Raw genomic sequence first — 12,024 nt, 5'->3', positions numbered from 1 at the left:
AGTTACTAGGTCCTGAAGCTTAAGCTGCTGCTGCAGGATATTCCATGATGATGAATATCTTTGCAGGATGCCAGAATAGCCTCCCATAGTGTTACGGTTGGGTCTGGAGGACACAGGCGCAGAGACAGTGTAAGTAAAAGAAGATTTATTTCAGGAGAAAACCAGCAGGGTGTTAGGACCGTGATCCGGGGAGGGAAACTGGCTGGCATGGGGGTCCAGGGAGAGAGCAACGGGGCAAGTCCAGGGGGCTGAGTGGAAGCAGGCTAGAGCGGGCAGGCAGGAGGGGTCCGAGGAGTAGTGCTGGAGAGCTAGGGCTGGAGCTGGTGGCTGGAGTCAGGCCGGGAGAACTGTGGCAGAGAAACAAGGGTTAACCAGGAAAACGTGCAACAGAGCATGGCTGAAAACAGGTGAGCGAGAGAGTGAACTGACTGTGTGAGAACAGAAGCTACAATCTGGCAGTGTCTGGAAGGTAGGCCCGGGTATAAGTAGAGCAGTTGATGAGGATTGAAGGCAGCTGTGAATGTTGTTGATTGACTCCAGCACACCTGGCTCCACCCCTGCAATTAGCTCAGCACACAGAAAACAGGTGAAAAGGGAAAACACATATAAGGCCAAGGAGCCCAAACGGGATCATGACACATAGCTGCTGTTTTGATGTGAACTGCCTCCCAACCTCATAGATCTTTTGCTCGAGGATGCTCCAAAGGTTCTCAATAGGGTTGAGGTCAGGGGAAGATGGGGGCCATACCATGAGGTTCTCTCCTTTTATGCCCATAGCAGCCAATGACACAAAGGTATTCTTTGATGCATGAGATGGTGCATTGTCATGCATGAAGATGATTTCACTACAGAAGGCACGGTTCTTCTTTTTGTACCACGGAAGAAAGTGGTCGGTCAGAAACTCAACATACTTTGCCGAGGTCATTTTCACACCGTCAGGGGCCTACCAGCTCTCTCCCCATGATTCCGTCCCAAAACATGACTCAACACCTCCTTGCTGACGTTGCAGCCTTGTTGGGACATGGTGGCCATTCACCAACAATCCACTACTCCATCCATCTGGACCATCCAGGGTTGCACCGCACTCATCAGTAAACAAGACTGTTTGAAAATTAGTTTTCATGTATTTCTGAGCCCAGTGCAACTGTTTCTGCTTGTGAGCATTGTGAGTGGCCGAATAATAGGTTTATGCACAACTGCAAACCTCTGGAGGATCCTACACCTTGAGGTTTGAGGGACTCCAGAGGCACCAGCGGCTTCAAATACCTGTCTCCTGCTCTGTAACGGCATTTTAGCAGCTGCTCTCCTAATCCGATGAATTTGTCTGGCAGAAACCTCACATCTGTTTTTTCCATGTGTGAGGATGACCGTGTCATCTGCATACATTTGTATGTCCACTTCTGGACATACAAGTGGCAGATCATTCACATATAAGCTAAACAACGAAGGTCCTAAAATGGAGCCCTGCGGGACACCAACAAAGCAGCCAATAAAGGCAATAAAATATTTATTAAATGTGGGGGCAATTTAATTCAAATCATTTGTAATAATTCCCTGTACTTTCAGTTCATGTCTGTGTCCTTGATTTTGCTTACTGTCAGTCTTTGTTAATTTATCAATATTCTTCCATACAGTATTAATAATTTGCTATTTCCTTTCCCTTCATTAATAATAGTCATGAAGAAATTGGCTTTTGCTTTTCTTAATTCATTAACCTCTTTGTTGCGGAGATTTTTAAAAACTCGTCCATCATTAATTGATTTGGACTTATATTAAGTGCTATTTTTAAAGCAAAATCACTGTTGTGGGCGACTGTGGCTCAGGTGGTAGAGCGGGTCGGCTGATGATCAAAGGGTTGGAGGTTCGATCCCCGCCTGGCCACCTGTGTCATGGTTGTTGTGTCCATGGGCAAGACACTTCACCCACCTTGCCTCGTGTGAATGTCGATAGTTAGCCTGCTATCAGTGTATGAATGTGTGTGTGAATGGAAACGTGGGAAAGGAAAACGGGTCTCCCTTGTAAAAGAGTCTTCGGTCTCAATGGGATTTACCTGTATAAATAAAGGTTAAAAAAAAAAAAAAAAACTGTGGGATTCATTAAATCCCACAGTTTCTCATTAAACAAAGGTAGGTTACTCTTAGCGCGTCTTTTTTTAAATGATTTGTTGTATTTTTCCTTAATTGTATTTACTGTGCCTATGAAGGATTCACAAGAAGCCGCTAATCTTTTTGTAGATCATCAGTCCACTCAATTTGACCTAGTTCTTCCTTAAATGTATTCATGTCTTGTTTCCTTATTCCATGAGAGTGTTTATTTGTGTCTTGGCGATAAGTAAATTGTTTGTTTGTTAACAAACAAACAATTTACTTTTTCCATTCTCTGTAAACCCTAGAGATGGTTGTGCGTGAAAATCCCAGTAGATCAGCAGTTTCTGAAATACTCAGACCAGCCCGCCTAGCACCATTAACCATGCCACGTTCAAAGTCACTTAAAACCCCCTTCTTCCCCAGTCTGTTGACCTGTTACGGCCGACCTACCAGGCTCGTTAATCGGCCGATAACAATTAAAGAAACCAGACAAAACCATGAATCAACGTTTAAACCATAAGGTAATTTATTAAAGCAATCCCTAAAACTTACGTCAACCGAAAGGCTGTAAAAGAAAAGGAAAACGGGAGGAAGCCTGGGACAGCCACAGTTGGACTGCGTTATTGCCCAGGTCTTCCTCCCACTAAACTATACCCCGGCCCCTCTAAACCTATGATCAAACAAACAAAACACTAAACTAACAGCCCTCCATTAAACTAAATCATATAACCAAAGTAACAGCAGGAGAGCGCAGGTCAGCAGCTGAGAGCAGTTTGCGTTGAGTGTGAGAGACCCAGCCACCGGCACAAGCCACGCCTTAAGGCTCCGCAGGAGCACCTGCCCCCCCCCCCCCCCAATTAGGACCCCTGGGAGAGAGAGAGTAAAGGAGGGAACAGGAGGATGGAACACAAGGCGGGAGCCGTAACACCCCCAACCTAAGTTAGTGTTGTTCTTTTAAAAACTGTTTTTTACTTTTCCCCTTTCATAAAAAAAACAGATAAAAAAAAACACAACAGTCGCAGACCCTCACCTTGGCCCACCAGCAAAGCCGGCCCGAGGCATAAGCGAACTAAGCGGCCGCTTAGGGCCCCAGACTGCCTGGGGGGCCCCCTCCGAATTTTTTTTATTTTTTTTGTGTTTGATATTAACATCATATTATGCAAATGTGAGTTATCATACAAAAAAAGAATAAAATGTTTTGGTCTAGATAATTAATAGCCTAAAAATGTAATCAGTTCATCTGGGAGGAAATCTGAAATTATCTGATCATGTCACGTTCACATCCATGCACAGTGTGTATTGAGTTTATTTAAAAACAATTGGAAATGGGGCTGCTCTCAGTTGCCCATGCACTGTGTATAGTCTATAGCCTATTTCAGCCTCGTCTGTGGAAAAAAAGATACAGTAGCTGGACAACAGAGTTCTTCTGCTTCGTTCCTCACACTGCATTTAAATGCATTCATTGGGGTGCTCCGGTGGCGTAGTGGATAGAGCGCGTACCATATTGGCTCCGGCCTTCGTTGCAATGGTCGCGGGTTCGAATCCGACCCGTGGACCTTTACTGCAGGTCATCCCCTCTCTCTCTGTCTCCCCATTTCAACGCTGTACTATCTAATAAAAAAGCTTGAAAATGCAAAAAAATAAATTTTAAATGCTTTCATTATATTACAGAGAAATATGTCCCGTAAAAGAAAAAGAGCTCCAAGCCCAACCCAGAGGACCCTCCATAATATTTTATTTTATATTAATATTTTTATGGAAAATCCATGTGTCCTTCTTCAATAGCTTCTAATTCATCAGACCCAGTGTCTCCAAATTATTTGTTCACACACAATTTCTCAGATTTAGCCTCATAATTTTCCTCTCAAAGTGCACCAGCGCCCCAACAGGTATTTCAGTTTCAGCATTGGACAGCGCCACAACACGGGCACAGGTTTACCAACAACTTTACACACCTAACACCAACCGGACCAGGACCCGTCTCCGCCGAAACAGCGCAACTCACTCCTCCAACCTCCCCAATGGACAACCTGCCAGAGGAAGGTGTAGCAGCTACGCTCAAAATTTGCTGTTTGGTTATCACACACACAAAAAAAAAATTATTTTTCCGAGCCAACCTAACGTTACACCCTGTAACGATAGGAACCGCCGTCACTTTAGGCTTGACCAACCCCTTACCACCAGCTAAATCATTTCCCAAAAAAAGAGACACACCTTCAATCGGAAAATAGGGACGAACATCGACAGCCACCGGACCGGAGACCAAATCTGACTCAAGGTACCCTGGCGCGCCCCTGCACTGTGTCCCAAAGCTTGCTCTAACGACACAGCACCCCCCCCCCCATCAAGAATGGTGCATAATTGTCTAGCTCCGACTCCAGAGACTCAGGACCCACCTCCGCCACAGGTTTTGAAGTTTTAACACAAACCACTGACTTCACAGCAGGTTTCTTTTCTCCCCGTAAAGCATAACACACTGGACGTTCCCTCGTGCCCTGTCCCTCCCTGGTGTGCTTCACCTCCGCCCCACTAGCAGTGTTGATTTTACACAACTGGACAGAGACACCATAATTGCTCTCAACATGACATTCTTGTGACACCGTTCTCTCAAACGCAGCCTTATACCTATATGCTCTCAACATAGCAGCTTTAATTTTGTCAAAATCCAGACCAGTGATTACACTCTGCAGCATTAGCGCCCACCAATCACTAGGCCACTTTAAAGTACATGCGACATGCTCAAAGAGAATAAAAAACTTGTCCACCAAACCGGAATAAGATCAATGTGTTCGGTAACATCCAACTCAGCTGGCTGTATAACTGCTACGTTTTTCGGCACAGCCGCGCTCATCTCCAGCTCCTTTAAACGTACCGTTTCCACCTCAAGCTTCCTCACCTCAAAATGGCGAGTGATCTTTCTTTTTCACTTCAAGCTCTTTCTCTTTTAATTCAAGCTCTTTCTCTTTTACTTCTAGTTTACGAAATTCTGTCTCAAGCTCCTTCATTCTTACCTGCTCGCTAAAGCCCGCCCCTTCAGACTTAGGAGAGGCAACCGCGCCCTACTCCGCCAACACTCCCCGCTGAACCAAAGCAACAAACAGCTGATCCCTAATCAGCCCCCTGTCTGTCTCACTCCGCAATGAGTTTCAACTACTCTACTGTGCACCCATCCAATTTCTCAGTGGTTAGCCCACCCACAAAATCCTCCACATCAAACTCCATCGCGCTTTAGAACAAACAGCAAAAACACTATACCGCCAGCGACGAGGGAGCAACCCCAGCACTCCTGTCTACCAAAAATAAATCCACGGCGCAGAGCATTAAATCAACAAACGCGCGTGCGGTAAACAAACTTTTGACGAGCCCCCATATGTTACGGCCGACCTACCAGGCTAGTTAATCGGCCGATAACAATTAAAGAAACCAGACAAAACCATGAATCAACGTTTAAAACATAAGGTAATTTATTAAAGCAATTCTTAAAACTTACGTCAACTGGAGGGCTGTAAAAGAAAAGGAAAACGGGAGGAAGCCTGGGACAGCCACAGTTGGACTGCGTTTTTGCCCAGGTCTTCCTCCCACTAAACTATACCCCGGCCCCTCTAAACCTATGATCAAACAAACAAAACACTAATCAGCCCTCCATTAAACTAAATCATATAACCAAAGTAACAGCAGGAGAGCGCAGGTCAGCAGCTGAGAGGACTCCGCCGAAACAGCGCAACTCACTCCTCCAACCTCCCCAATGGACAACCTGCCAGAGGAAGGTGTAGCAGCTACGCTCAAAATTTGCTGTTTGGTTATCACACACACAAAAAAAAAATTATTTTTCCGAGCCAACCTAACGTTACACCCTGTAACGATAGGAACCGCCGTCACTTTAGGCTTGACCAACCCCTTACCACCAGCTAAATCATTTCCCAAAAAAAGAGACACACCTTCAATCGGAAAATAGGGACGAACATCGACAGCCACCGGACCGGAGACCAAATCTGACTCAAGGTACCCTGGCGCGCCCCTGCACTGTGTCCCAAAGCTTGCTCTAACGACACAGCACCCCCCCCCCATCAAGAATGGTGCATAATTGTCTAGCTCCGACTCCAGAGACTCAGGACCCACCTCCGCCACAGGTTTTGAAGTTTTAACACAAACCACTGACTTCACAGCAGGTTTCTTTTCTCCCCGTAAAGCATAACACACTGGACGTTCCCTCGTGCCCTGTCCCTCCCTGGTGTGCTTCACCTCCGCCCCACTAGCAGTGTTGATTTTACACAACTGGACAGAGACACCATAATTGCTCTCAACATGACATTCTTGTGACACCGTTCTCTCAAACGCAGCCTTATACCTATATGCTCTCAACATAGCAGCTTTAATTTTGTCAAAATCCAGACCAGTGATTACACTCTGCAGCATTAGCGCCCACCAATCACTAGGCCACTTTAAAGTACATGCGACATGCTCAAAGAGAATAAAAAACTTGTCCACCAAACCGGAATAAGATCAATGTGTTCGGTAACATCCAACTCAGCTGGCTGTATAACTGCTACGTTTTTCGGCACAGCCGCGCTCATCTCCAGCTCCTTTAAACGTACCGTTTCCACCTCAAGCTTCCTCACCTCAAAATGGCGAGTGATCTTTCTTTTTCACTTCAAGCTCTTTCTCTTTTAATTCAAGCTCTTTCTCTTTTACTTCTAGTTTACGAAATTCTGTCTCAAGCTCCTTCATTCTTACCTGCTCGCTAAAGCCCGCCCCTTCAGACTTAGGAGAGGCAACCGCGCCCTACTCCGCCAACACTCCCCGCTGAACCAAAGCAACAAACAGCTGATCCCTAATCAGCCCCCTGTCTGTCTCACTCCGCAATGAGTTTCAACTACTCTACTGTGCACCCATCCAATTTCTCAGTGGTTAGCCCACCCACAAAATCCTCCACATCAAACTCCATCGCGCTTTAGAACAAACAGCAAAAACACTATACCGCCAGCGACGAGGGAGCAACCCCAGCACTCCTGTCTACCAAAAATAAATCCACGGCGCAGAGCATTAAATCAACAAACGCGCGTGCGGTAAACAAACTTTTGACGAGCCCCCATATGTTACGGCCGACCTACCAGGCTAGTTAATCGGCCGATAACAATTAAAGAAACCAGACAAAACCATGAATCAACGTTTAAAACATAAGGTAATTTATTAAAGCAATTCTTAAAACTTACGTCAACTGGAGGGCTGTAAAAGAAAAGGAAAACGGGAGGAAGCCTGGGACAGCCACAGTTGGACTGCGTTTTTGCCCAGGTCTTCCTCCCACTAAACTATACCCCGGCCCCTCTAAACCTATGATCAAACAAACAAAACACTAATCAGCCCTCCATTAAACTAAATCATATAACCAAAGTAACAGCAGGAGAGCGCAGGTCAGCAGCTGAGAGCAGTTTGCATAGAGTGTGAGAGACCCAGCCACCGGCACAAGCCACGCCTTAAGGCTCCGCAGGAGCACCTGCCCCCCCCCCCAATTAGGACCCCTGGGAGAGAGAGAGAGAGTAAAGGAGGTAACAGGAGGAAGGAACATAAGGCGGGAGCCGTATCACCACCTTTTAAATAAAAACTTTTTTTTTTCAAAGCAAATAAAATTCTTCATGGTATATTTAGCGTTGTATGTGCATTCTCAGAGTAAACTGTCTGAGAAAAGGGTGGTGCAATACAATCAATGGCAGTATGTAGTGATGTCCATAACTTATCTGTAGTAAAACTACCGATATGGGAAAAGCAAGCATGTTATGAAATTGTGTTATGTATGCTGCTTGTGTTTTTTCTGTGTTTCAGTGCTTTGTCCTGATCATGACCTCAGGCCAGATGTGGAACCACATCAGAGGACCACCTTATGCACACAAAAATCCCAGCTCCGGACAAGTTGTAAGACAGAAACACACTATTTACAATACATCCTAATTCACAATATACAACCCCAATTCCGAAAAAGTTGGGATGTTATGTAAAATGTATATAAAACCGAATGTGGTCATTTGTTAATCCTTTTTCCACATACAATCAAGTTGAAAACAATACACAGGCTATATGTTTAATGTTAACCCTATCTATTAATTTTTTTTTTTTCGTAAATATATCCCTATACCGCTCTGGTTAAGGTCCTCAATGACATCCACTTAAACACAGACAGTGGCAAAAGTTCTGTCATAGTTTTACTGGATCTAAGTGCTGCTTTCGACACAGTTGACCACAACATATTACTAGTTGGTTTATAATGCCCTAAAAAAAGCCCTATTCATTTGCTTTTATAATGTGTATTATGTGTTTTAATCTTGCCCCTGTAAAGCACTTTGAATGGCCTTGTGTCCGAATTGTGCTATATAAATAAACTTGCCTTGCCTATTCGGAATTTGATGCCAGCAACACATTTAAAAAAAGTTGGGACAGGGGCATTAAAAGATTAGGAGAATCTTAGAGACTGTAGAATGTAAAAAGATAAGAAAAAAACAGTTTTACTCACATAAACATGTTGGATATAAAGGGGAATTCTGTAAAGGTTCAGTCTGCACAAGCAATAATGGGGTGAGGCTCACCACTTTGGGAAGAAATGCAGAGGAAAACAGTTCAACAGTTTAAAAACAACATTCCTGCTTAGATTATAAGGATTTCACCATTTACAATCCATAATATAGTTAAAATATTTAGAGATTTCATAAGGGATATTACTACATGGGCCATGGAACATTTCAGAAAACCATTGTCGGTATACACAGTTCGTCGCTATATCCACTAATGCAAGTTAAGACTCCAACATACAAAGTGAAAGCTATATATCAACAACATCCATGCAAGTTAAGACTCCAACATACGAAGTGAAAGCTATATATCAACAACATCCACAAATGCTGCAGACTTCTCTGGGCCTGTGCTCATCTGAGATGGACAGACGCAAAGTGGAACAGTGTTCAAAGTAGGGCTGGGCGATATGGCAAAAAATATTATCACGATTATTCTTTCGATATTGATCGATATTGACCACGATATATAGTGTGATACTGCTGAAGCCTGAAGAAACCAGAGTGTTCATTAGTTAAACTATACAATATTGTTTATTAGCATATTGTGATAAGAGAACATTGAATCACATTTAAATATAAACATTTAACTTCAGAAATCATGTTTTAACTGCACCTAACTAAACAATATAAGATAGCTTGCCTTGTAACCTATTGAAAAATGCCTACTGCCAAATGCCGGAAAACGATCTCGGCGCACCTGTAAAACTTGTCGCGCATATTCACACTTTTGGTGTGGCCGCTCCAATATTTATTCCCCCCGTTTTGCGAGCCAGTGAGCGAACAGCGCTGGCCGCGGCAGCTCCGTGACTATGGTGACATCGTAACAGTGGGACACAGTGTAGCCTTTAGAGGTCCGTCAGTGTAGACTGCTATTTTGGAACAGCCACCGCTCGCGCTGCTGATAGCAGCGGTCGGACGGCGGTTAAAACTTGTCGCGCATTTTCACTTTCTGTGTGGCCGCTCAAAAAGCTTATATTCCCCCCGTGCTGTGAGCGTATAACGCCGGTAAATGCACAGAGACGGCTCGGGGCGAGTCGACAGAGACAGTGAGCGAACAGCACTGGCTGCGGCAGCTACTTGACTATGGTGTCATCGTAGCAGCGAGACACAGTGTAGCCCACTGATTAATTTAATGAAGAGGAAAAGCACTACACAACAGAGTGCTGCGCCGACATTTTTCGCTAAACACAAAGCTCTCTTCACTCTTGCTCTTGCCGAGGTGATCACTTCACACAAAGCTCTCCTCTTTCCTTACCGCTTGAAGCTCAAACATGCACGTCGCACCAGGAAATGGGTGTGAAATTAGACAGGAAATACAAAAACTGCAATCTGACTGGCTATTGAGTTTATTTCTGCTTTGTGATTGGCTGTTAAGTAAATCCATATCAGTTATGTTATGTTTTTATTTTTTTTTTCATTTTCATATCGAGGATTTATGTCAAACGCATATTGACGTAATCGACGGGAGTTTTATCGCGATTACTAATCGTAATCGAATTATTGCCCAGCCCTAGTTCAAAGTGTAATTCAAAAAGTTTTTTTCTTAATATGAAGATTAATCTTGTAGAAATGTATGAGGATATCTATAAAGGAAGAAAAAAAGTCCCATTCACCATGTAGTGTGATACTAGTGTAACCTGTTGTTGTCATTTTCAGGACTTTCGTCCCGGGTAGAGATTTTGGCACACATCCCATGTTGTTCAATATTAGTCTATACCAGTTGAGATATTAGTCGCCAAATGAAGTGCATACAAATCGTATCCAGGACCTCTACTAAAGGGTTTATATAGGCTACGCATATTTAATGAGATATTGCCTCATTTGCGTATTGTATTAATTTTTTTAGACAAAGTGTAATACAAAAAGTATTTCTCTTAATATGAAGATTACTCTGGTATAAAAGTATTAGGGTATCTATAAAGGGAAAAAAAAGTCCCATTCACCACGTAGTGTGATACTAGTGTAACCTGTTGTGGTCATTTTCAGGACCTTCGCCCCGGATAGAGATTTTGTCACACATCCCATGTTGTTCACTGGGGTCATATTAGTCTATAACAGTTGAGATATTCTCCGCTAAATGAAGCGCATACAAAACTTTCCCAGGACCTCTACTATTAGAGTTTATGGGAAGATGGATGGAGCCAAATACAGGGCATAAAACCTGTTAGTCTGCAAAAGACTTGAGACTGGGTGTAGGTTCACCTTCCAGAAGGACAACTACCCTAAACATACAGCCAGATTTACAATGGAATGGTTTAAATCAAAGCATAGGCCTGTGTTAGAATGGCTCAGTCAAAGTCCAGACCTAAAAACAATTGAGAAAATTGAGAAAGACTTGAAAATTGCTGTTGACAGACACTGTCCATCCAATCTGATGCTGAATCTGTAGTTCGAGCAATTTTGCAAAGAAGAATGGGCAATAAATATCAGTCTGTAGATGTGCAAAGCTGGTAGAGAAATACTCCAATAGATTTGCAGCTGTAATTGCAGCGATAGGTGGTTCTACAAAGCATTGACTCAGGGGGCCTGAGTACTTTTGCACGCCACACTTTTCAGTTTTTTATTTATAAAAAATATTTTAAACCACGTTTCATTTTCATTCAACTTCACAATGTTGCACCACTTTGTGTTGGTCTATCACATAAAATCCCAATAAAATAAATGTACGTATGTGGTTGTAACGTGACAAAATGTAGAAAATTTCAAGGGGTATGAATACTTTTGCAAGCCGCTGTACAAATAATGGACCATACACTTAAAGCTGGGGTGGAGGATTTGGGGAGAAAATGGCAGTTGGGATAGAGATTCGAATCCAAATACCTCAACCGCTCCACTTGTTCTCTTTGGTCCCTCCCCTATGGTCCCTCCCTGACACGCTCTACACCAACAAAGTCGTGCCAAAGTGAATGGACAGTCCCAACAGCCAATAAGAACAGAGAATCGGAGCCTCGCTCTGATTGGTCAAAGTGTACAGCTCATGTTAATTTTGACCAATCAGAAATCACATACCCCAGCTTTAACATGTGTATGCACATCAAAGTGCAAATTCAACTTTTTAAAGTTCCTTTTTGGATGGGGGGCTTTTGTGCGATTGTGGATAATGGGCCTACTGTAAAGCCTATAATTCATTAATGGTTATTATTAGCCTACTTGCTTAATTTATGTTTAAATACAGAGGTTATTGAACCGTCTTGGAACTTGTATTTCACAGTTTAAAACATAAAAATAAAGCAGCATTGAAAATTCAGAAAATAAATCTTGTAGGCCTAGACTAGCATGCTGTTTTCAAAATAACTCAATAGTTGAAATAATAAATACAAAGTGTTTTCCCCTTGAAAATAACTAAATGCATTTCTCTGGTCAAAGACAGTAAC

General features: G+C 43.3%; 1 protein-coding gene across 1 annotated transcript in view; it reads left to right on the top strand.

Moving 5' to 3' along the window:
• LOC307256622 (dolichyl-diphosphooligosaccharide--protein glycosyltransferase subunit MAGT1-like) overlaps positions 1-12,024 on the top strand; it is a 145,763-nt gene that overhangs the window by 114,409 nt on the left and 19,330 nt on the right. The window contains exon 6 of the mRNA XM_080035656.1: positions 7,908-7,997. Coding sequence (XP_079891782.1) covers positions 7,908-7,997 — 90 coding nt within the window. The remainder of the gene's footprint in view (positions 1-7,907; positions 7,998-12,024) is intronic.

Source organism: Ammodytes marinus, assembly GCF_949987685.1.
Source record: "Ammodytes marinus genome assembly, chromosome: 10".
Classification (NCBI taxonomy): domain Eukaryota; kingdom Metazoa; phylum Chordata; class Actinopteri; order Uranoscopiformes; family Ammodytidae; genus Ammodytes; species Ammodytes marinus.
Note: the sequence above shows the minus strand (reverse complement) of the source record. Positions and strands in the feature narration are given on the sequence as shown.